General features: G+C 35.2%; 1 protein-coding gene across 1 annotated transcript in view; it reads right to left on the minus strand.

The window, feature by feature from the left end:
• RFX6 (regulatory factor X6) overlaps window positions 1-27,667 on the minus strand; it is a 54,684-nt gene that overhangs the window by 15,573 nt on the left and 11,444 nt on the right. The window contains exons 5-10 of the mRNA XM_072748025.1: window positions 22,624-22,701; window positions 21,332-21,359; window positions 7,566-7,673; window positions 3,734-3,811; window positions 3,515-3,628; window positions 1,533-1,582 (exon numbers count right to left, since the gene is read on the minus strand). Coding sequence (XP_072604126.1) covers window positions 1,533-1,582; window positions 3,515-3,628; window positions 3,734-3,811; window positions 7,566-7,673; window positions 21,332-21,359; window positions 22,624-22,701 — 456 coding nt within the window. The remainder of the gene's footprint in view (window positions 1-1,532; window positions 1,583-3,514; window positions 3,629-3,733; window positions 3,812-7,565; window positions 7,674-21,331; window positions 21,360-22,623; window positions 22,702-27,667) is intronic.

Below are 27,667 nucleotides of genomic sequence, written 5' to 3' on the forward strand. Positions count from 1 at the left end.
TTGTGAATATGGGATCATAATAGCTACTGGGAAATAGTCCGACAAGTTGTGTTTTTAAAAAATAAATTGTTCAATGATAAGGAATTAGTTAAATATAGTATTTTTCAGATGCTGGAAATCTATGCAACCATTTAAACAGATAACATTGATCTATATTTGTTGATATGAAAGATTTTCACAGTATACCACACTAGTATATATACTATGATTCCGTTAAAGACTTTATATATTTACAGATATTCTTAGAAAAGTCTATGAGATAATAACCTAAGACATTACGAATTTGGAGAGATTATGAGTGGTTTTTTTTTTAATGCATTTACCCTTTTTTTTTTCATTTTCTACAATGAACAATTTGCATACTTAAGAAATAAATACATAAATAGTCACTTCAGGCTGGTTGTAGGAATTAAGTGAAATAATTTATGTAGTCTCAAAGCCCATATTATGTTTAATAAAGGCCAGCTATTATTACTATTAGTTGCATGGCTGGAGATCTGCCACTAATTAAGTACAGCCATTCTGCTGTGACATGGAAGTATTAAGAGTACTTAATTTAGAGCTCAGATTATATGTTTAAAGATTACATATTGATAACTGAAAAAACTACTGATCAGAACAATACTATTATATAAATAAATAAAATAATCTATAGGAAAAAATAATTCAAAAGTTTCTTTTATCAATCATTATGCATTTACTGAGCATCAACTATGTCCATCTGACACATATTTATGCCCCAGAATACTAAAATAAATTTAACTTTTTCATTAGACTTTGTTTACAAAGAAAAATTTGGCTTTTTATTTTCAAGTTTTTATTGTTCACACATCAGAAAGATTTTGCGAAAAATCTTCAGGCATCATTTCGAGATTTTTTTAATTGAAGTATAATTGACAAACATTGTATTAGTTTCATGGATACAACATAGTGATTTGAAATTTGTATACATTGTGAATTGATCACCACAACAGTCTAGGTACCATCTGTCATCAGTTGCCAGAGAGGACACGGGTGGGGGCAAAATGGGTGAAAGGGATCAAAAGGTACAAACTCCCCTGGATGGAGAATACAGTCTATTTGAGATCTTATTCCTTTGTTAAAAGAAGGTGGTAAGTCCATTATGCTACCTTCTGATTTTGCAGTTAAGACCAAAGTTAATAATAAAGATTTAAAAAGTTCTTATAATTTTTATCACTGTGGTTATTTTCCATCAATTACCCCCATTTATCTTCCTCTGGCCAGTTTCCATTGAAGAACTTCTCAGTATTTCAAGGGCAATGACACCTAAATATTTATTTTCCACTTGGACATCTCTCAGATTAAAAGGATTTCAGGATTGTTCCATCAATTATGTTCATCAAGGTTTGAATATAAGGATTGAGGCACATCTTCTAGCTAATACAAAGGGACAGGAGCAGGAAAATAATCTTGATAAACGAATGAATTTCTATTTAATGTTTTATTTTAATACAATGGGTAGGGTTAAACCCTACAGTAAGAAACTATCACATTTTATTAACTGAACCTACCTTTCAGGCATTTCTTGCATTGTTGCAGGAATGAGTACATCTGTAAGAACCTTAATCACAGCAAGAGAGAGTTAACATAAATTCTTAGTATTTTTGTAGAAAGACACTTAGTTGTCAATTAATTTTTATTCCCAGCTTTCTAGAGAATAATATATTAACTCATTTCAGGAGGTTACATTTTTACCTCTAAAATGAATGTATGTGTGAGGTGTGTGTGTGTGTCTGTGTGTGTGTGTGTAAGAAAGGTGGAATGGCAGGGTGGGGGACCTAGAAACATTGCAATAGTAGGTTAAACAAGTACCACTAATACACTGGGTCTGGAGAGTTAATTGTCAGAACAGAAAGGATACAGAAAGAAAGGGCTAGACTTAGGAATGAGATGGGTAGGAATGAGATGGGTAGGACCTGAATGAGAGCTAGTAGAAAGAAGAAAGTAGGTAGTGCTCACTGATCCCAGCTCAAGAAAAACTAGAATAAATAAGGAGGTGGGGACAGAATAGGCTATGAGCAATGTAGATCCACAAGGCTGGCTGGTAAACTGAGTGGTCCAGCCTGACAAAGAGGACCAAGAGGTCTAGAGGAAAAGATATTTCAAAATGTGGATAGACACTAATCTACAAAGGCCTGTATATCCTACTAGCAAAATGCACATGTATTGCATGTGTATGAGACAGAAATGTATATGCCAGTATGTTCGTTACCAATGAATTGACCTTGGTAATCATGTGCTGTTTTATAGACTAAAAGCCGACCACCCTTTAGAAGATGGAATGAAGACTTGCAGAAACTCATTCTACTGTGCCTCTCTGGGTCCCCTATGAGGACGGAAAACTTAGTTCATTTTCAAGGTCCTTAAACTCAGTACTTTCATGTTGGACTCAAAACAAAAACAAAAACAAAAAACAAAAAAACCCAGACCGTTTGTAAAGAAAAGAGAAAAAGAATACGTGTAAGGATATTTCTTAGAGGTACTGAATGAGAGTCCAAACAGCTTTACTTTGATAGTGATAAATGTGTATGCTTGAGCCCTGGGTCTTTTCTTATGCCCTCTCTAGGAGCCGCCTTATTTCCCTTTTCTGGTTACTTCTTCAGGTCTTAAGCACTGCAATCAGTTACTGCAAACTAAACCTTTTCCCTCTAAATAAAGATATTCCAACCCCCCAGAATGAGACAATCCTTCCTCTCCTTCGTTCTTCTTCTATGTGATCTTGAACAAAAGGTAGAGAATATACTGCACTTGCTCCATCCTCTTATTTTGTAATGAGGGAGGACTGGACAGAGGATGAAAATACGGGGCTCCCCATTCTGGCTCAAGCCTACCTACCAGTTCTTGGTGAGCGAAGTTATTTCTGGTCTGAGTTCAACTAGCTTCTGCTTCACTTCTCTGCAAGGCTGAGATCCTAATAGTAGCAACTAATTGAGGAGGATTTTATTTGCTAAATGCTTAACGGGATTCTAGTTTGGGTTTTCTTGCTAACTCAGATAATGTTTTAAAAGGAAAGTTTTTGGGATGCCCAGGTGACTCAGCAGTTGAGTGTCTAGCCTTTGGTTCAGGGTGTGATCCTGGAGTCCTTGGATCGAGTCCTGCATCGGGCTCCCTGCACGGAGCCTGCTTCTCCCCCTCCCTGTGTCTCTGCTGTTCTCTCTCTGTGTCTCTCATGAATAAACAAATAAAATCTTTTTAAAAATTAAAACTAAATAAATAAATAAAAGGAAAGCTTTTGCTCTCCTCATGACACTTTCACAGGTAAATGCAGACAAACGTAAACGGTGATGGATTTTGTTTGAATGTACACTTACATTAAAATACGTACCTATTAAATACGTACCTATTAAATATTGCTTTCTCATCAGAAAAAAATAATATCGTATCTCCAGCCAGAAATAACAAGTGTATTGAAAATATAATGGAAACATTTAGACAGAATGCTCATTAAAAAAAAAATACGTGGTTCACGTTTAAGACACCCCAAGGAGCTTACCTTATAAAGAATTGAGTCACAAACACAGAAAATGTCAATGATAACAGGGTTTTCGAGCAGGGGAAGAAGATGATCAGGCATTCCTTGCCAAAAGTGTAGTAAGAAATGCTGGATCTAGTTATAAAGCAAAAAGCATATACATTAAGATCCTTCCTTAACACAAGCTCATAAAGAACAGGACAAGAATATGAGCAGCAAAGCATTCTTTGTCACCCTTACCTCTTCAAAGTTTCCATTAATTGCATTGTCCAGGATGCACTGGCAGTGAGTTTTATACATCATTATGAGGGTATCAACCTATTTCAAGGAAGAAAACGCTTAACCGAAGAGTCTTTTCAACCCTGCCTTCATTTATTTATTCATTCATTTGTTCATTCTCTTATTCAGCATGCATTTTCCTAAGCTCCTGTTATGTACCAGGAATTGTGCTCCATGTCGAGGAACCAAAAACAAAGGTACAGTCCTTATTTCCAGGAGCTTACTGCTTGTGAAAGGAAAAAGGCAAGCAAATAGACAATTATGGTATGACGTCCCATGAATGATGAAACAGGTGACAGTGCAGGGAGCTGGGAGCCAAAGCAACGTATTTTTCTACCTAAGAAGAAAATTACCTTTGGCTGCAGAAATAAACATAAAATGGTAAAAGGCATCACCTCTTCACAGAGTTTTTGTATTAAGTGGGTGCTTGGGCAGTGTGGCATAGCGGTTTCCAAATCGGGTTCTGTCAGCGAAAATGGAGCACCCAGTTCCCTGCACTCCTGTGCACATGCTGCTCTGTCTCTGAACCCTAAGCTTTTTCTCTTTAAGCACGGTATGAATCATATATTACCCACATGGCATGAAGAGGATTAAATAAGATTTGGTACACATAGAGCAGGGCCTGATACACAGTAAGATCCTACTAGCTATTACCTGAAATTAGTAATATCAAGTGACTTGCAAATTTACCCAAAAAAGATTTAAATGGTGTCTATTATGCAGGGAGTGGGGGGTGTCTCTGTTTCCATGTTACCACAGACATTTGGATAGCATAGCTAAAAAGTTGTAAAAATATTCTAAAATTTGCAATGGATTAGAACTAAATAGTGTTTTAACAAATTAGTAATATTCAAATCCAAATGTATTTTATAAGCTAGAAATATGACTCCCTGTTGCCAGCTGTATAGTCTAAGTGAATGAGAACATGGTTCAGGGGTTACAGGTGTGAGCTTTGCCCATGGACTACTACCTGGATTGAATACACAGCTCTGATCTGTCACTTACTAGCTATTTGATGTCAAGCAAGCTACATTAACATTTGCGTGTTTTAAATTCTTCATCTGGAAAACAGAGATGATAATAACAGTAAGTTTCTAATAGGGCTGTTATGAAGACTAAACAAAGTAACACGTGCAGAGTGGTTGGAATAATCCATAATACATGTTGACTGCTGGAGCTATTTTTATCCTGACAGTAACTAGGGTAGTGATGGTGACAGGGGTGTCCTAGTCTAACCCTCTGCTCTCCAGCCTCTATTCTTACAGCCTAGTGACAGCACACATCTTTGTGGTTTAGCCCAAGGCTGTATCACAGTGACGTGCAAATTACTAATCTCCCTGCAAGGAGGTAAGGCACCTCTAGCAGAATATATCACCATTGGTGCAACCGAGACATGCTCTACAGTTTAGGCAATGACATTATATTTTTAGAAAGGTTGCCAAGACATATTTTTTAAAATAAGGATAAGGACAGTATGAAAAATAGAAAGGAATTCATAACTGCTGTCAAAAATTAGCCCTTTGATTCCTGAAACCTACCGAAGTACAAGGAAGCTTCTATCCTCACAGGCATTTCCATATATTTATACTCATTGATATACAAATCAGCAAAAGTTTTTAATCTTTCTATTGTTGCTCCATTTGCTTATTTAATATTTACATGGTCTTAGGACAATAATTTTTTATTGTAGCATACTTTTACTTCTAAACATAATTATGCCCACTGTTCTGAGACCAGACACCATGGTTATAGAGGGCAGGAGCAGAGGCCAAGTTTATCTCAAGAAAAGTTCTTGAGTATGTGGTGAGGCATGGCAACTGCCTTGAGTGACATGATGATGAGGCAGAAAGTGGCCCCAGCCCCCACCTCACTGGGATCCATTTCTCACTGGGAAGTCCCATCCTTTCTGCTTCAAAAAGGCAGATGCCTAAAGTGCTTAACTTCAGCCTCACCCTTCTTGCTAGAAACTGCCAAGTTACCTGGGGAACTTGGCTACTGGCTACAAAGGTAAAAAGCAGGGTCCAGCTATCTTCAAGGGACAAAGAGAAGTGCTTGTCCCTAGTGCTCATGATGAGGACCACTGGGAATGAACTCAGAAACCAGGTGTTACTTAAGCATCCTGATATCTGAGTAAGAAATGATCTCCAGACCAGTTTCCAGTGGACAGGTAAGGAATTCCTCGGAGACTAGTAGAGAAACTGCAATAAACTAATGGAACATGTCCTCACTTCTCCTTTTCCCTTTGTTGCCCTCCCTGTCCCTCTCTCTCAGAGGGCATATTTACATAGCAAACATCTTCATGATATGTCTGCATGTAAGCAATTCTCTCCACAAAGGGGACTCAACCATGCCCTCCCCCAAAGAACCATGTTCCCTAGAGTGCCACTGATTTCCACAGGCTTCCCCACAGACTGCTACATGTCAGCATGTCCTGGAGATGTCTCAAATCTGAAGTCATAATATCACATATTATCTATAAGGTAAAAAAAAAAAAGATGTGATAACATTGAGAAATGTGATGGGAGAGGAGAATAGTAGAAAGTGGACATATTCAGGAGACTTGCTTGGAATCAGCATCTGAGAATTACATTCAATATTTTGCCTGTTCTTAACAGGAAGAGTAGATCCTCAGAATGAACCCTGGAAGCTACTGTGCATCTCTACTTATTTGCCAATAGATCTTTTTATCAATGTGTTATTTTATTGTCAGTTTCCACAGAAAGCCCACTGCTAATCAGTTGGACATTAGTTACTCATATTCCCCTGAGGTGCTGTCTTTGCACCTCAAGAATATGAACTGACTTAACATATATTAAAGATATTTTCCTTAAGGGGCCCCCGAGGTGGCACAGTTGGTTAAATGTCCTACTCTTGGTTTCCTCTCAGGTCATGATCTCAGAGCTATGAGATCAGTTCGAGACTGGCTCTACCATGGGCTCCCTGCTCAGCTCTGAGTCTTCTTAAGATTTTTCCTTCTTCTCTCTTTGCCCCTCCTGCTGCTCATGTGCTTTCTCTCTCTCTAAAGTGAGTAAATAAATCTTTAAAAAAATATTTTCCTTAAATACTAATGAAAAACTAACTTCAGTTGAAAGAAGAATGTAGAAATCATTATGCCTTGGCTTAATACTAATAGCAGGAGCTATTAGTTATTCAGTAGATACTAAGCAAATGAATTTAGAAGTTCAGAAATACAGGATTTACTCTTAGATTTTACATATAAGCATTGAAAAGTCACACTGAGGTTTATGTATAAAGTGAATCCTATGAAACTATTTCTTTCTTAACTTTCAAAAAAATTGCAAATACAGGGAGCACACAATTTTCCAATGGAAAGGAATCTTTGTCAACTTCTAGTATAGTCCTTGCATTCATCTAGGTATCTCCCCCTCAATTCTTGGAACAAATTCTGTCTTAGAGATGTGCCTAATGACTATTTACTAAAATTATACAGAGTTAATCAAAAAATAAAGCTTATAATTAAAGAAACCACATGTGATAGACACATTCTAGTCTTTTCTTCCGTGATACTGAGTTTTAAATAAAAAATCATCTTTGGTCTTTTGAGATTTCTTTTACCAACTTCTGATTACATACTATCATGCAGATGGTAAATAATTAATTGGAAAGTGTTTAATCAATGTTAGTAAACATTTGTCCCTCCTATAAATCAGTCAATTACGTTTGATTATGCAGATTTCTGACTGCTTCCTGCAAGTGCCATCAGATTCCCAGCAAACTGAGATATGGAACCAACATATCAGAAAATCAATAGAGAAGTATCTTTAATTGATACCTTGTCTTTAGAAATGCATCCTTGGTACACGAGGTGTTGTGCACTAGGGAATTCTGGAAGAAGCGTTCCAGTTTTTGAGCTTAGTGAATATTTACGTGTGAAGCCACCCTATAATTGGAAAAATATGAAGAAGTCATTATCAACTAGTTGGCTCCAAACTGTATTTCTAATACAATAAAAACCCATACAATTTCATTCTTCTTCACTCTGCAAACCATGACAAATTAGGAGATTTGGGTAAACTGTTTAGATCATTCAACTGAATAAACAAGACATGTCAGTAGAATTATTGTTTCCAAACCACAAATAATTTCATTGTCAGGATATGTTTCCTATTACTTTGGATTTTAGTTTTGAATATTTGTCAGTTTGCATAGCTTTTAGAAATTTAATTTTAGTTCACATTTGTTAGTGGCATAAGTTTCGTGATATCCACTGTTTAGAACTGTTGAAATTATTTTAACTATAAGAGGATCAAGAATTGCCAAATCCATTGATGGATTACCAAGTCATTTGTGGATTAAGTAAACAAGATAATAAGAAGTTAACTAATTTGTGGAGTGTCAGAAATAATTAGTGGTAGAATTGTGAGTGGAGTCTAAATCTTGTTTCCCAAATTAGTACCATGGCCTTTCTAATCTCAACCTTCCCCCACCCTAAATTTGGATATATGTTCTTCTTTTGAATCCCTTGAGGGAAAGTGCACCTCTAGTAGTTTTCAGAAAATTAGAAAAGATGACAAACAAAAAATAACATATAATTCTGCAGGGTTGATTTACCTAAAAAAAAAAAAAATCCACACAGAAACGGAGAATGTGTATTTGTGACAGAATCAGAGCCTCAGCAAACCAGTCTCCTCAGGTCATAACTGATTGTTCCTGGCCTTCAAAGAAAGTTTTAACAAACTGGTTTGTAATAAAAAGTTTGGGAAAAGAATGAAATTGTGACTATGGTAGAGGAAGTAAGGTATTCCTGGCAAAGACAAAATTTCATTCTTTCCCATGGTTTTCCTAGATTTTCTTCCAGAGCTTTTGTGTTTCTTTGTCTGTCTCTGTCATAGTAAACATTTATTACTTATATAGGTTGGGTTCCTACCCTGTCTTACCATTCCCAACCTTTGTAGAATTACAGACTTACATGACAAATCAGAAAGATCTTTTCAGTCCTTAAAGCACATATTTTAGATATTTTTATTTCTTATTGACTGATTAAAAGTACAATAGAAATCAATTTCTTTCAGGTTAGGTTTTAGTTTTCATCCTTGCTGTCCTTTATTTTCAAGTATGGATAGAGAAGAATTATTACGATTAAATAAATTTTAAGAAATTGATAAAGAACTACTATGTACATGATTAACTATCATAAGCGATATATTAGCACAGTTAATCCCAACCCACTCTATTTAATCAGTCTTAATAATTCAAGATATGCTTCAAAGATTTTTAATCCTTGGATTTATCATTTATGAGTATGAACTATCATTGTGCTGTCAAAGAATGGTACTGTCAATAAATTGGGAAAATAATAGAATGCAAAAAATAAAGAATTTAATTTTAAAGGGGAGAAAAAGTATTTGGCAAAATATGAAACTAATATTTGATAGATTAAACATAACAAAAAATACACTCAAATTCTAATTTTAGGAAAGTTTGTACTTTTTCTTATACCTTTTCTCATGGGTGGAAGTCATGTTTACTCATCCCAAGAAGTAATTTAGTGAGATTGGAAAAAAGAGAGAAACAGAAACAAACAAAAAAAGTCAATATATAGTGTTGTCTTAAATCTAAGTTAGGAATATGAGAATAGTCTCATTTCCATTAACAAATATACTTAGTAATAAAAAATCTTTCCACAAAGGGGGTAAAAAATAGGCTCAGAAGATTTTTAATAAGTAAATTTTATCAAGCATTCAGGAAACCAGTATTTTCAAACTTAAAAGATTTTTTTCCGGACAGTGTAAAAGAGGAAGCTCATCCCAATTCATTTGAAAACTTTTATGCCAAAGCTGAACAAGGACAAGAAAAGAAAGAAAAATCATAGGCTAATCTTGGTTATTATTATATTTGAAACAGTACCAAACAAAATATTAGCAAACCAAACCCAGCAATCTATAAGAACTATCATAACCAAGTTAGGCTTAAAATAACACTGACAGAAGAATAAAAGGGGAATAGAGAATATAATTATTTCAACTGATACAGGAAAAGCATTTGTCAAAAATTCAACTACTATTCACTTCTCTCTCTCTCTGCCTGTCTATGCTAGAAACAGAAGAAAATTTCCTTAATCATTCAATAATCAAAATATCTAAAAAATATCAAAATCTCAAATCAATAATCTAAATGAACAACTTAAGGAACTAAGAAAGAACACACTAAATCCAAAGTGGGCAGAAGATAGGAAATAATTAAGATCAGAGCAGAGATAGATGAAATAGAGAATACATAAACAACAAAGAAAATCAATGACAAAGTTTAGTTCTTTAAAAAGCTCAAAATTGACAAATAGGTAGATTGACTTAAAAAAAGATTAGAGGATACTCAAATGACTAAAATAAAAAATGAAAACCTACTGAATCTACTGAGAAAAGATTTTGAGAGTACATGAACAACTGTACATCAACGAGCTGGACAATCTAGATGAAGTGGATAAACTCCTAGAAATACAAATTCTACCAATATTGAATCACAAAAAAGAGAGAATATATGAATTAATCTATAACCAGTAAGGAAATTGAATCAGTATTCAAAAATCTGACAAAAAGGCTCTGATCCTAACAGCCTCACTAGTGAATTGTACCAAACATAGAAAGAAGAAATAACATGAATCTTTCTTGAAGTTTTCCCAAAAATTGAGGAAGAGGGAACACTTTCTAACTCATTCAATGAGGCCAAAATGATCTTGATCCCAAAGTCAGACAAGGGCACCACAAGAAAAACGACAACAAAAACAACCACAAAAACAGACCAATACACTTCATGAAGATTCCCACATAAATCCTCAGCAAAATTCTAACAAAGTTAAATCAGAACATATTAAAAAGACTATATACCATGACCAGTGAGATTTACTCTTTGAATGCAAGGATGGTTTGACACAAAAATCAATCAGTGTAATATACCACCTTAACAGATTAAGAGGAATAAACACATGATTACTTCAATTGCTGAATTCCACAAAGTTTGACACACTTTGATAATAATAATAATCAACAAACTAGGAATAGAAGTAATAATGTAATAAAAGCTATATGAAAAACCCACAGTGAACATCATATTAAATGGTGAAAGATTGAAAGTATTTCCCTTAAGATCAGGAAAAAGGCAAGAATGCCCACTTTCACACTTCTATTCAACAAAGTTCTGGAAGTCCTAGCCATAACATTTAGGCAAGAAAAAGAAATAAAATGCATCCAAATTGGAAAGGAAGAAGTAAAATTATCTCTGTTTGCAGATGATATGATTTTACATGTAGAAAACCAGAGAGATTCCATAGAAAAATCCTGTTAGAGGGACGCCTGGGTGGCTCAGTGGTTGCGTGCCTGCCTTTGGCTCAGGGTGTGATCCCAAGATCCAGGATCGAGTCCCACATTGAGCTCCCTTAAAGGAGCCTGTTTCTCCCTCTGCCTGTGTCTCTCTGCCTTTCTCTCAATCTGTATCTCTCATGAATAAATAAATAAAATCTTTTAAAAAAAGAAAAAAAGAAAACCCCTGTTAGAAATACTAAGTGAATTTAGCAGAGTAACAGGATACAGTCAACATGAAAAAAATCTGAAAAGAATTTAAAAAACAATTCTATTTACAATAGCATCAAAAACAATAAAATACATGGGAATTAAGAAGGTGATAGACCTGTATAATGGAAATTACAAAACAATGCTCAAAGAAATTAAAACATAAGTAAGAAGACATCCTATGTTCATGAATTGGAAAACTTATTGTTAAGATGTCAATAGTACCTAAAGCAACCCATGGACGCAATGCAAAATCCCAAAGGTTTTTGCAGAAATAGAAAAGTACATCCTAAAATTCACATGGAATTTCAAGAGACCCCAAATAGTAAAAATAACCTGGAAAAAGAACCACGTTGGAGAATTCACATTTCCTGATTTCAAAACTTCAAAAGAAACTAGAGCTGACACAAAGATATACATATAGATCAGTGGAACAAAATAGAACACCCAGAAATAAACTCTCACAAAAACTGGTAAGTGATTTTTGACAACGTTGCCAATGGCATTCAATGAGGAAAAGGCAGTATTTTCCACAAATGGTGCTAGAAATACTGGAAATTCTCATATAAAAAATGGAGATAGGCCTTTCCCTAATACCATGAAAAAATTAACTCAAAATGAGTCAAATATCTAAAGTATCATATCTAAACTATACAACACTTAGAAGAAAATATAGGGCAAAATCCTCATAACATTAGATTTGGCAATGATTTCTTAGATATGACAACAAAAACAAAAATAGACAAATTGGACTGCATAAAAAATTAAAACTTTGTGCATCAAAGAATGCTGTCAGCAGAGTAAAAAGGCAATCAATGCAATATAAGAAGGTATTCTCAAAGCATATGTTTAATATGGGATTAATATCCAGGACATAAAAAGAATTTGTAAAACTTAAAAACAAGACAAACAATCTGCTTTCAAAATGGACAAAGGACTTGAATAGATATTTCTCTAAAGGAGATATGTATTAATCAACAAGCATATGAAATTATATTCAACACTACTAATCATCAGGGAAATATAAATTGAAGATACCACTTCACCCTCGTTAGGATGACCAGTACTAAACAAACAAACAAACAAACAAAAACAAAAACCAGAAAATAACAAATGTTGATGAGGATGTGTATGATTATGTGCTGTTGGTAGAAATGTAAAATGGTATAGTTGCTGTGTAAAACGGTATGCTGGTTCCTCAGAAAATTAAATAAGGAATTACTATATGATGCAGTAATTCCTCTTTTGGGTATATGTCCAAAATAACTGAAAGCAGGGTCTTAAAGAGATATTTGTATACGTATGTTCACAGCAGTATTATTCAATCCAAGTGTCCACTGACAGACTAATAAATAAAATGTATATACATGCAATGGAATATTACTCGGCCTTTAAAAAGAAGGAGACTCTGACACATGCTACAACATGAATGAACCTGGAGGACATGATCTAAGTAAAATAAGGCACACAAAAACACAAACACTATGTGACTCCACATATATGAGGTACCTAGAGGAGTCTTAATTATAGAGACACAAAGTAAAATGGTAGTTTTCAGGGGTTGGGGGGAAAGGGAAAGGAGGAGTTATTGTTAAAGAGCATAGCGTTGGGGATCCCTGGGTGGCGCAGTGGTTTGGCGCTTGCCTTTGGCCCAGGGCGCGATCCTGGAGACCCGGGATCGAATCCCACATCAGGCTCCCGGTGCATGGAGCCTGCTTTTCCCTCTGCCTATGTCTCTGCCTCTCTCTCTCTCTCTCTCTGTGACTATCATAAATAAATTTTAAAAATTAAAAAAAAAGAGCATAGCGTTTCAGTTTTGCAAGGTTAAAAGAGTTCTGTAGATGGATGGTGGTTACAGTTGCACAATAATATGAATGTATTTAATATCATTGAGCTGTGTACTTGAAAACAATTAAGATAGTCAATTTTGTTATGTGTATTTTACAATAAAAAAAATTCAAAAAATTGCAGATGAAATAAGGACTTAAGTGTTAGAGTAACTTTCTACTTTTGGAAGAATATATAAAAAAATATTTTAGTATCTGTACTATACACAGATTTTTAAAAACAAGAAATAAAAAAAAAACCCACTAACCATAAAATTAAAAACTATCTTCATTGAAAAGCATTTTAGGATGTTGAAACATACCACCAACCGGACCAAGTTATTTATAACATATAACCTATAGGATATTAGTATCTAGACTATATAAAGAACTCCTAAGAATAAAATATTTTTAAAGATTTTATTTATGTATTCATGAGAGACACAGAAAGAGAGGCAGAGACACAGGCAGAGGGAGGAGAAGCAGGCTCCATGCAAGGAGCCCGATGCGGGACTTGATCCCAGGAATCCAGAATCACACCCTGAGCCAAAGGCAGACGCTCAATTACTGAGCCACCCAGGTGTCCCCTAAGAATCAAGTAAGAATCAGATTTTTAAAATAGAAAAATTATGTGAATTGAGCAAATATTTCATAGAAGAGAACTAGCCAATAAAAATTCAAAAAAATGCAAGCCTACCTTTTTGATGGTAGTTATTAAAAAAATTTTCAAATGAAAATCAGAGGTGCCACTGGATTGGCAAGAACTAAAATGTCATTCAAGGCCAAGTATCAGTGAGAAAGTGGAACAAAAGGCATGCTCACACACAACTGGACAGACAGATATTAATGCAACCATTTTGGAAAACAACTTGATCTTAACCAGTCAAGTCACACATAAGCATACCCTAGAACCTAGAATTCCACTTCTGCACATGTATACCTGGAGGACATTCATAGGAATATTGTTTTTCAGCAAAGAATAAATAAATAAATAAACAAACAAATAAATAAATAAATCCACCAAGAATGCAATGAATAAATGCATTGTGATATTCTCATACAGTGGAATATTATAAGCAGTACAAATAAAGGTGTTAAAACTACATATACAGCAACATTGATGAATCACAAAATCTTATGCTGAGAGAAACCAGAAAGTCATCAAAAAATGAATCCATTCTATGTAGGGTAAATAATAAACAATGCATTGGTAATAATAAACTGGGCAGTAATGAACAATACGTAGACCTATCCACCACTTATAAGTAGACAGCTCAGTGGTATGAAGTGCATTCATATTATTCTGTAGCCATAACCACATTGTTTAGGTATATATTCATAAACAATCAACTTTAAGGAAAAATGAAAAGAATGATTAACACCAAATGGTGGAGAGAGGTAACTTTTTCTAGGCAGGGAGGGAGATCTGATCCACGTAGGGGCACAGAGAACTTCTTTCTGTTAAACTGTGGGGTAGGTCTTGAGTTTTTAATCTTATGGTTATTTTAAAAATGTGTGTGTTATGAACAATATACTTCCCAATAAAAAAATGTTAGAGTGCTAAGGAAACACATATTAAAGAACAAAGTATGTTATATGTCTTTTATTTAAATATCTATTTGAAACTCTCATCTTGATAAACAGTAGTTTTGTGTAATAGAAATATATGACAATATGTGGAACACCAACAGGAAGCAAAAATGCCCACAGAAAAATTTTTTGATTAAACATGTCGGATACGTTAACAATCATGTGCAAAGTTGGGACAAATCAAATAATAATATGCTTGTGTAGAACATGTGGCACAAAAAAGAAAGGAATGACTGATAAGCTGGGGGGGGGGAAGCAAAACATGATCATCTTAATTACACTAATATGTTTGCAATTTTAATTGCACTAAAATTGGTGCCAGGTCATAGGCCAGCTACGGAGGTCCTGGGGTGTGTGTTGGGTGGGGGAGGGTTCCCCTCATCTGATGACTTCAGTACTCTTGAGTAAACTATTAAAAATCTTATTTCCAAAAGAAAACAAGAAGAAACCTACAGAAGAGAAACAATATGATTAGAAGGCAAGAGAGTCTGATTTATGAGGAAAGATTAAAGGCTTTAAGCAGCACAGTTTGGCTAAGTGATGACTAAAAGAGAGCATGATAACACTCTGCAAATATTTGCAAAGCATATACCAAGGAGGGAGGATTTGTTATTTATCTTGGTACAAAGTTGTTAAACTGGCCATGAATGGTCCATGCTAAGGAGGAGGAAATTCAGGCTATCGGGGATACTTCCTGGTTGAAATGTACAAAATCAAGGGCCTGACTCCCTAAGAAATAATGGCAACTTCACAACTAAAGCTAGTTAAAACAAAATTCGGCTCACACTAGGAGATTCACAGGAAAAGAAAGGCTCTTTTTGATCAGGACAAGGTATTGAGAGTAGGTTTTGTTAGTTTTACTCCTGAGGATTAAAGGACTCTGAAACATTCTCTAAGACATTTCTGAAATTTGAACCACTACACTGACGAATAAAAATGTAAAATAATCGAAATTCATACCCCTAACGGATAATTACTCATCTTCTTCCTGTCTTTTTTGTTTTGCTTTTCTTGTTTTTTTTTTTACCATCCTCTTCCTGTCTTTTATGTTTTGCTTTTCTTGTTTTTTTTTCATTTTTTTCTTTTATATTACAAACTATTTAAAACTTGAAAAAGGTGTAGGTAAAAAGTAATAAATAGTCATGTACTAACTAGCCTGGTTGAGACATTACATATTTGAAATATTAAAGCAGACTCTGTAGCCCTCCTAATCTTCTTCCCTTCCTTCCCCACAAGAAATAATGTTCTTCATTTAGTTTATATCATTCCTATTTGAACCTCTAAAAACTTATCTCCTATGTAAATGCTCTTAAGCAATATATGCTATTGCTTTAAAACTGGTACCACACAGCATATAGTCTACATTTAATGAGTTTTTTTCATTCAACTGTAGATTTTTAAGATGAATCTAATTTGATTCTTATCCTATAGTATATTCATTTCCAAAGCACTGTAGTATTACCTTGTATAAATACATTACCATTTATTCTTCATTATATCATAATGGACATTTTCCAGCATTCTGAGATTACAAACAATACTCCCGTGTGCCTGCTTGGGCACAGTGTGAAGGTTTCTGTAGAAATGCAGTCATAAGATGTGCACACCTTCACCTTTACTAGTGACTGTCCCTCCTACTGTTCATGAGAGTTCCTTTGCTCCACACTGCTAGCCGCACTTATTTTCAGAATTTTTTAACTGCTGTTATTCCAATAATAGTGAAATGATTATTCATTATGGTTTTAATTTGCATTTCCCTGATTGAAGTTTAAAATCTCCCTGATGAAGCTGAGTGCTTTTCATATGTTTATTGGCAAGAATGACACTCAAAATATTTGTTGACCATGCGTTACAAACCTTGGTCAATCAGAAGGGGCGCATGAACACCAATACTATTTCTGGTTATTCTTTTTGATCCTGTGTGAATTACAGGATCATATAGCAGGCTATATTTCCATTGAGGTGTTTTTTTTATCACGGAGTTGAATATTTTATGTATTCTAAAACAGTGCTGTCCAACAGAACTTTCTATGGTGATGAAAATTTTCTGTCTCTGCAATGTCCAATACCGTATGCGGTTATTAGGGACTTGAAACGTAACTAAAGCGGTAGAGGAACTGAATATTTTATGTAATTAATAGCTACATGGGGCTACTGTTTTACACAGCAGAGTTACACGTATTAATCCTGTTACTCATCTATGACATATAAATATCCAGCTTCATTTACATTTTCAAAGCCATAAATACATATATTTGCTTTTGTGTCCTCTTTTCTTCCTAATTAACAATTTCTGTGTTATTTAAAAAGACTTAATAAATGACATAATATTCAGTCCCATAAAAGTCCTATAAATACTGTAGCCATTTCTTTATTAGTAGTAATTTAGGTTGTACACAGTTTTTCATGGTAGCCAATTACAATTATTGCGCAATATTTTGTAAGCATTTTCTGTTACTTTATGTGAGATTCATACAAAAGTGAATCTGTGGGAGAAAGAGTATGAGCACTTTAAGGGCTTGATACAGACCTTCCAACTATTTTCCAGAGAGTTTGTTCAGTGTTCATCAGAAGGATATGAAAGAGCTTATCTCACCAGACCTTCACGGGCATCATAATAATTTCTTAATATCTGATAATTGTATAATTTAAAATGTAATTTTAAAATTATTTGGCAGTCCATTTTTTCATGCATTACTGGCTTTTCTTCCTTAGGTGTATTTTCTATTCATGTCTTTTACTATTTCTTGCCTTCATATTTTTCTATAAATTCATAGAGTTTCCTTATTTAGTGGAAGTATTATCTCATTGTCGTATTTGCTGAAAACATTCTCTCCAGTCTTTCTTTTGACTTCAAATTTTATATATGATGCTTTTGATACAAAGTAGTTTTCAATTTCTCCATTTTATATTTTTCTTTTGAAATTTCTTAAATTGTTTCTATCTTAGAATATCATTACCCATCAGAAATGAAGTAGATATAAGTGTTCCCAGGTATTGTTTTTATATTAATAATTTAAATGAAATTCAATAATTTACATGAAATTCATACAAGTTATAAGCTTTTTTTCCATAATGTATAATCAGATGGATCCATGCTTCTCTTATTATGGTTTTGCATTTCTGCTGGTTCCTGCAATTTAATTTTATAATGTCTTACTTTTCTTGTTTTTCACAGAGACTGTGCCCCCTGCACTCCCTTAGTAGGAGATCTGTGAGAAAATTAAATACTACAGAAAAGGATTTAAATGATCATTTTCAGAATTTTCCGAAGGACAGCACTTAGCCAGTACCATTCCATTATGCCTAAAAGAGCTGGTGCCTTACATACATTCAATCCTTACATACAATGAGTCCCTTAGGATACATCTCTGCAGACATCCTGACTGAGAAGAACTGGGACTTTCTTTAAGCTCTTCAAACTCTTTTTCCCCCATGATTTTTACTCACTGCAGATGACCTAACTGATTAATAATACCTAAGAAAGAAATATAAAAGCACCAAACTATCTCACTGTCTTACCACTAAATCTACACATCTACTTGCATCTGAACTTTTAGCCCTTTCCTCTTTCCTGTTTTAATGAGAGAAGTGTTCTCTCTGGAGCCACTTTCTCTATTCTGAAGGTCTTCCCTGTCCCCCTCTTTGGTGACCCCGTGCTCTCAGCTTTCTCCTCTCTTTTGTATGTCCAGTCTCTATTCTTTACTGAATCTTTTCTACCAACATTCGAATGATAGTCTAATCATCCTTTAAAACTAAATTTCAAGTCCTCCTCCAACTGTTACCCTCAACCTGACTAAATTTTCTACATTCACTGATACTTCCCAGTCACTTCACAAACCAATCAAACCCTAGCTCTCCACTGAAAATGTTCTTCCTAAAGTCATTAATTATCTCCACTTAAGTAATTCCATAGATCTTTTTCAGCCCTTATCTTGATGACTTTCTAGCACTTTTTATAGCAGTGACCATTCCCTTCTGTTGAAAGCATTCTTTTCTCTTGCTTCAATGCCACTAAATTCCCCTCCTCTTCTTCCTTCTTTGGGTTCTTTTCAATTATCTTACTAACCCTTTTTCCCCACTTTTCACAACTCTTTTCTCATAGCCTATTCTGTTATCATTTAGTTTTTTCTTCCCTAGACACTTTTATCCATTACCATGGTTTCAATTCCCATCAAAGTAAATATCCAACTAAATCCTCTTTTCCAGTCACATATATCCAGCTGCCCACTTCAAGTCCACACAGGGTATTTCACAAGCACATCAAATATAATGAGTCCCAAATTGAACTCATCATTTTTCCTTTTCTTCTACCTGCTTCTTTTCCAGTGTTTCCTAGCTAAAATCAGCCACTTCTCTCCATCCCTAGAGCTATTACCCTAGTCCAGATATTTTCTCATCCGGACTTATTTATGTATCTATAACATGATGCTCCTCTTGTTTGCCTTCCCATATGCCAGTGGTTGACATTTGGTAACATCAGAGACATTTTTGGTTGTCACAAGGGGAGGGTGTAGAACCTGGTGAATGGAAACCAGAGACAATGTATGTGGCTAAACATCCCACAATGTACAAGACATTCCCCACAACACAGAATTATATAGTCCAAAATGTCAGTAATACCAAGTCCAAGAAACCTTAACCTGTACTGTTACATCTATTCCATCCACTGTTCCGCTCTTCCCCAACTCCACTCCTCGAAGCTCTCACTTATTCGCAGTTCTTTCCCTAAATGTCACTTCCTATGGGAAACGTCCTTAACCACTTCAAATGGATTAACACCCACGACACCCTACATATAATTGCTTTTTAAGCCATATTTTCCTGCTACTCTGTAAAAGAGAAAATCTATCCATTCACTATTTGTCCTCAACTACCTATTACCTATTACCTAACTACCTCCTCAACTCCACATACCTATTGATTAATATCTTGCCCGTGAGTTTTAAAAAATAGAATTTTATTCAGAATTTTTTAAAAAGCAAATACATCTCTCAGCCTCACAATTCTTGTAAATTAGTATGCTAACACCTATTCTCCTTACCTAACAGTTATTAATGTTCAAATGAACTAAAGTATATGAAGGTTTACACTGAAAGTCTCACGTCCTGAGCAAAGTATGATGGGTGATCACCCTAGGTACAAAATAATTTTTTAAAATTTCAGCTTTAACAAATATTCTATTTTCATTTTTAAAGGTATTTAGAGTAGTTCTGAGCCGTTAGAAAGCCCTTGTGTTCATTTCTATAATCATAATAACAATACTCTATTATTGTTTTGGGTGTCTTTGGAAATAAAGCTGTGTAGCCTTAACAAAAATATTTTATTTTAAATTTATTAACAAAATCTGTATCTGAACTTGTGGTGTGCTCTTCTAAGGAGGAAACTTAAGAAACATTTTTTTCTTTTATTCTGCAAAGTGAGCCTTCCCGTGGACAGGATGTAAGAGCTGATGGCTCACTAGTACCACCAGCTTCATCAAAGTGGTAGAAAGAACACCTGAGAGAAATTACTTAAATTCCCTATTGACATAAACTTCAGTCAACTGAAGTGTATTTCTAAGTCAATATTTTTGCACTTTCACAATTGTTTATCTAATAAAGAGCTATTATTTAATTGATAAAAAGAGCAATCTAGAGGATTTTATTATGTAATTAGCCATTAACTGTATTAAAAGCACTGGTGGGAAGAAATTGATCATTTCAAAGGGTTGGGGGCTTTATATTATTTCTTAAGATAATATGCTTGCATCATTTCACCAAACTAATGGGGCTACAATTTACCTCAGGTCCAGATTTACCACACAACACATTGCCATGTGCCCTTATTTCTGTGGCACCTCTTTTAATGATTAGATAACTTGAGGATAATGAAGGCCTTATCATGTGCCTAATTAGCCATGCAGTCCCTAATGGTAGTCTAACTCATTTAGATAAAGTCAGTTTGCTGATCTGTTCCTTGGTTGGGGGTGGGGACAGGGAGGGGAGTCTAAGGAGAAAGTGTGTGTGTGTGTGTGTGTGTGTGTGTGTGCACGCACGCTAGAGACATGTACACTTTCTCCCTAGCTCCCACCTCTGCCATCCACCCCATCCCCACATTGCAGAAGAGATCAGCAAACTGAATACACACACACACACACACACACACACACACACACTCACACACAAAATAGTTAAAACAAAACATAGCATAACATTTGGGCTTCTTGATAACTATTAAACCTGTAAGTTTTGTCTAAATGGGTATATTCCAAATACCAATTCCTTCCATATCCTCTCAGGTTTAGATGTTCTGTTTATATTTAAATAGAAATTGACATTTCTTAGATTGGTAATGTTTTTTTTTTTTTGCAATCTCTTAAGTATCTGATATTAGGTAAGAATAATTGAGAAATTACCCTTCCTAGGCTAATTGGAAATTGTTCAGTCGGTCCATATAAAGAAACACCAGTTGCCACAAATCTAACTTAGCTCTGTCCAAGATTCTCAATCACTCAATGGGCAACTAGTAAATTAACATTTATTTCTATATTTGTCCACGAGGATGGCTAGCACTTATTGTTTGGTTTGTAGTACATTTTATGGCAGACACAAAATAGAAATGAAAATAATTCTTACCTCATTCTTCAGCTTGCTTCCAGAAAACCTTAAAAACCAGTACATTTTCCATTAGTTAAAATATAAATATACAGTTATAGCAATCAAGGAAATGCAGAGGACCTACAAAAAGTGGCAACTTCATATCATGATTAGTGAAATAAACCTGGAGAAATCTGTTTGATTTTCAAAGAGACCCAAGCATCCTTCTCAACTTACTTAAAAAATAAGCTATTATGGGAAAGTAAAATGAAGAATACTTAAGGAAGTCAAATAGGATCTGAGGTAAGCAAAGAACACTTGATACTAAATATTCATTTTTGTTCCAAGCTGCATTTTCAGTTTATAGTGAGGATAGCCAGTAAGCTGCCATTATGTTCTTTATCATGTTTGAGTTCATCTTAGTAGGACTCAGGTAACTAAAATGATTTTTTTATACAAATTACTTTACTTTTCAAATTAATTTACTCTTTTGTGAGCTAAGAGCAGTTCTCAGTAAATCATACCATAAAGTCATCTCAGGTACAGATTTAATTATTCAGGATTCCAGTATTTAAAAATAATAATTGGATATTATCACTGGTTTTGTTGGATGTCACCCTCCTTATCAATGACCTCCTCCTGATAGCTAATGGTAGATTAGAGTATGTTCTTTATACTCATTTTTGTTTTTCTTTTCACACAGACCCAAACAGGTCAGTAGCTTTATTTCACTTAAGGTAAGCTGGTATTCAAAGTATGTATAATTAGAGATAATTCATAATAATCTTTTCATCTTTGTAAGGTGCTGATCAAGCACAGATTTTTATTTTATATTATTTTATTATTTTATTTTTAGTAGACTGCACACCCTATGTGGGGCTCAAATTCAGGACCCCAAGACCAAGAGTCGCATGCTCTATCAACTGAGCCAAGCCAAGCACCCCAAGCACTTAGATTTTTTAAATAGCTTATTTCTTAGAGGAAAAAAAATGCATTTTCTACTTTACTTTATTGAGTCCAGCCTGAGAACAGACTCAGCCTTATGAGTAAATACTAATTTTAAAGCAATTCTGCTTCCTTGAGTTCTCCTTTTCATCTTTCTGGGACTCCCTGTCCACTATTAATTTCTCACTAATGGTCACAAATTATATAAACTCCCCAGTAATCTAGACCATATCATTGTAAATGTCCATACACAGTTGAAATTAAGGGCTGATGCTTAAAAGTAAACATTTCAAAATAAGCAAAAATGAAAAAATCTTTTATTCAATTGCTATTATACATAGTTAAAGAAATGCAGAGAACTTGTCTTGAAGAAAGTAGAACTCTACCTTGTCAGGCCCTTTCCAGAATAAACGGAGTGGTAATATGCACTGCTCTCTTTGATGCCAATCCCATAATAATGATACCTAGAGCAAGGACAGGAACCGGCTCTGTGTTAATGAAGTTTTTTGAAAGGGAAAAGGAAACTAAAGTATAGCCTAGGGAAAGCACAAGCACTGCAACCCCTTGATCACCTTCCTTCCCTGATTTTTTTTCAAGTAGCACAATAATGTGCTAAATCCCTTTGATGGTCATTAGTCCTACTTGTGGTCATATTTCCGGCTTTAGGGTTAAAACAGGAGAATCGCCTACTGCCAATTGCCTTCTAATCCCTAAAATATGAGATTTCAAAGACCAAAAAATTGTCAGTGTAGGCATCTAAACGTAACCACTTAAACTTGTAAATGTCAACATTGACTCCAAGTATACCAAGTGTCTATCTGCAAATGGCTCCTTCAATTTGAATGTAGTCAACTGAATGAAAAAATGATAGGTTTCCTTTACAGTATATTTACTGGATGGAGAAAATACTATGACCTTGTTTGGAGGAAGATATCAATGTCATGCATAGGAATGTGTGTGAAGCATGTGATCTTTCAAAAGTTCTTTTCCTCATGAGGAATGAGAAGCCCACTTCACTGTCATTATCATTTCAAACTTCTCTGCAACAATGGGAAAATTCTGTCATGAATCAATGGAACTATGAGACATGGAATGTGACAGTATTACAAATAATTTCTTATAAATGTGTGTATGGATCCTGAGCCCCAGACAAGTCTAGTATTTCATCAGTTCTGAAGTTGTAGCTCATTCTCCTAAGCTGCACACTTCTGACTTATTGCATACCCAAGTACAAATGCTACAACTATTATACAAAAGTTCATCAAATAGTGGGGCTTTTCAGTAAGAGTGCCCAACATCTGCTAACCTCTACCTTCACTCTCCTTCCCCACCCCTAACCCATGCAGCAGCACTACCTGCTTGGCTACTTATTATTTCAATTTGCATTCATCTAAAACCAGACAAGGAATGAAATAAAAGCAAGTTAGGGGGCTTCCAGTGGACTCCAGTGTAACCATATTTAAAATTTCATTACTTAACATCATTATCTGAGTTTAAAGCAGACAAGCTAGTGAAGGATCTGAGTTTCAAGGCCTCTCTTCTGACCTTAGCAATAAAGAAAAGAGTTGGCAAGTGAGTCTACCCCGAAACATTTTCAAGGCCCAAGACAAGAGTACAAATAAAACTCCACATACCATATGTCTAAATATTTAAATATAAGTCAAGCTAACAAACTGCTCAATAAAATCCCCCTATTCTCCTATCTTGACAATTTACCTCCATAGTGATCTGGTAGGTGGGTTTGAATTTAGAATTCTTCCACATGTGAACATGGTGGTGGGAGAAGAGCCACCCTCCACCCTTCTCTTCCCAGTCTCTGAGTTTCTTTTCACTGTGAGGAGCCTCTTGTGAACACACAGCCTCCATGTCCAAGATTGATCCAATTCCCCAGCTACCACCACCACCACCACTAAAGAATTACTACCTTCTGGTCACCTCTCAAATCTATGTATATCGGTGGAGCACAGCACCCTTCTCAGGATGAATTGGGGAAGAGTCCTATATAAGAGGGAGAAGACAGGCCTGAGGGTGTTTGGACAGAGAATTCTGGGGGCCCTAGGACCTGCAATGTGGGCTAGAAGGAGACTGTGGTCTTTTGGTGGACACATTTACTCAGGCTTTCGACTCCTTGTTTCCTGGGGAAGAGAACACCTGGAGGCCCAAAATGGAGGCTTTTAAAGTATGAGAACCAGAGATAGGTTCCCTCCCACTGAGTTCTAAGGGCAGAGAAGTCACCTCTAATGACCCTGAGATACTTAAGATGGAGAGGAAAGAGTTTTAAAATATCAAAACAAAAAATTACATATATTATGATAAATGTTTTCAGAAAGAGCTGTTATATTTGAGAAATGGTAAGGAGGGATGATCAAGGTACATGGAGTTATTTTATGATTGCTGCAGACTGGGAACACATTTTTTTAAAGATTTTATTTATTTATTTGAGAGAGAGCGAGAGCAAGAACAAACAGGAGGAGGAGCAGAGGGAGAGGGAAAAGCGATTCCCTTGCTGAGCAGGGAGTCCAACGTGGGGCTCAATCCCAGGACCTTGAGGTTATGACCTGAGCTGAAGGCAGACGCTCAACCAACTGAGCCACCCAGGCACTCCTGGGAACAAGTTTCCAATGCAAGAACAATAAGCAGTTGTCAACCTGAGCAGAGGAGGTTTATAACTGCTCCAGTTTTACAGTATAGAAAATATTTCAATAGTAGATGAGGAAAACAGAACCCCTAAGGTAGATTAGAACAAAGGGGGAAATGAAGAAAGCACAAAAATTATGGAAACTCCAAAATATGGAAATGACTTAAGTCTCCAATGAGAAACTAAAAGAAGGAAGCTTATTTAAGTCACAAAAACCTTCCCGAAAGCACCTATATTAAGAGAAATAGATACTGGAAATGCCTAAAAACCGTGAAAAAAAATGAGCAGATTTAGATGTTAATGGGCCGAGTACATTAGGATTAATGAAACTAAGAGTCTGAAATAAGTATTAATATTTTCTTTATTAAATTTTGGAACAAAGACATCAGAGGGAATGTCTTTGTATTAGAAGAAATAAAACAAGAGATTGAGAATAAGGGGATCGATTACAATGGAAATATATTGTAAATGTTCTCCAGCAAAGTTTTCTATTTAATCTATAGATGCTAGAGTTTAAATAGCTAAATTTTAACCACTTGCCAAAGCAATGTATGTTAACCATTGCTTTAAAAGTTGATAATTTTCTTTTATTTTGATCTTCTTGTTTCTCATCTATAATCCTTTTTACAGCATGTAGATAATGTTATACCATGGTAAGATGGTTTGTCATGCAGATTTGAGAAGAAATTCATTGCCTGGTGGTAGACAAAAATCATAGGACAAGTCCAAAGGATGACCAGGAGTTCAACAAATATTAGAAGACATACTGTGCCCTGACAACTATGCTAGATGTCACTACAACGAAAAAACAGACGTGGAGAATCAAATCAGGAATGTGCTTCTGAATTCACCCCCCGTTTATGGCTTCCTGAGCCAGACCACTTGCCAGTCATGGAACAGTGACCACACTGACCAGTACTAAGGCACATTTTACTTCCATTTTCTAAAATCATCTTATGATCACTTTTTGTAAAAACTGCAACATCCTTTAGGACTCAGTAATATTGACTAATACGAACTTGTAAATTTTTTCTGATAACTTTTTTTTTTTAATTTTTTTTTTTAATTTATTTATGATAGGCACACAGTGAGAGAGAGAGAGAGAGGCAGAGACACAGGCAGAGGGAGAAGCAGGCTCCATGCACCGGGAGCCCGACGTGGGATTCGATCCCGGGTCTCCAGGATCGCGCCCTGGGCCAAAGACAGGCGCTAAACCGCTGCGCCACCCAGGGATCCCTTTTCTGATAACTTTTAAGGAAAGGTTGTTCTCATTACACAATTCATTTGCTTCTTATTTTTCTAAAATGATTGTATTATTTTGCCCCCTCCTTTCCAATCATTAGAGGAAAACATCTTTAAAACTGGAAGTATATAACGCTTCCAACTACCTTCAGAGTTAAGATTTTATACCTTCCTATCCCTGGGGCCCCAATCCCAGCAAAAGAAAATCCTTTTCAAATAGTGTATTTTATTCACAGGCCAAATGTAAATGACATTATCAATCCAGATACAACTGAGCACTTTTGTTTCAACTGACTGTGTTGCCTCCATAATTAAGAAGCAAAGGATATATATATCTTTTATATAATTTTGTATCTCAAGTTTATTTGTCATTAGAAATTCTTTAGTGAAAATGTTTTGAGTACATTTGCATTCAGCATAAACGCTGTCTTCTTGCTCAGCATAAATCATATTAAGCAAGCATTGATAACAGGAATCGCTAAGACCTATGGCACTAATCTGGATTTTTCATATTTGATAATCCATATATAACAAAGATTCCTTCTAGAATGTAAGCTCCCTATTATGGGAAATCAATAAACATTTGTTGAATAGATAAATAACACGAAAAAAGTGAGAAATAACAATGTGTCATAAAGAAAACTTTATAAACAGCAATTTTTAATTAAGGCCATGCATATAGTATGATATATTCAAATATAATAGCATAACTTTAAATTTGGTAGAGATTAAAGGATTTCTTGTCAAACATGTTGTAAGGAAATAACTCCTTTAACCCTGTTATAATTACTGTCACAATGACTTGCTCTCCATAAATAATGTGTTTTCTCTCCTCAGCACCCTTACTTGAATTCTTCATTGGGAATGCCCTTCTTCCTTTCTTTCCTTGTTTCCCGCTCATATCTTAAGACATATCTTTAATGCATGAAACTTGCTTGGTTTCTCAGACAAATCTCATCACTCTGTCCTTTAAACTCCATTCTTGGTCATTTATCTTACGTAGCTTTATACCTCATACCCCTGGTGTGTGGATACATGGTTTACCTCTCCCACTAAACTATAAGGTATAGAGGAAGGGAGCTGGATATTTTCCTTCATTGATTTCCCCCCTAGAAATTACTGTATAAAAAAATCCTCATGTATTGGGTGAATCAGTGACTCCTGCTAGAAATTTAGAAACTGATAAAACACAAATTCCCTTAAAGCCAATAGTTTCAATAACTTCCTGGTAGCACTATGCTTTTCCAGGTTACCAGTAAAATATTGGAGCTGAATAAAAGTTGTATAGCTAAGCCATGAATACCAAGGGCATGAAATCGGTGTATTTAAGTAGAATGACTGTTGCTAGGAATAGAAATTTTAATATTTTACAATGATCATTGTAATGCTTTAGCACTATTATATCTAGTTTCTTCTGGAACCAATAAAATAATCTTTCCCCCTTAATCTTCCTTTTAGTCTACTAGATACATGTTATCATTTGAGTGATGATTTAATGTCTTTAAGACCAGAGAAGAGATAATAAATGAGCAGCTCCTAACAGCTAAAGG

Source organism: Vulpes vulpes, chromosome 1 (genome assembly GCF_048418805.1).
Source record: "Vulpes vulpes isolate BD-2025 chromosome 1, VulVul3, whole genome shotgun sequence".
NCBI lineage: Eukaryota > Metazoa > Chordata > Mammalia > Carnivora > Canidae > Vulpes > Vulpes vulpes.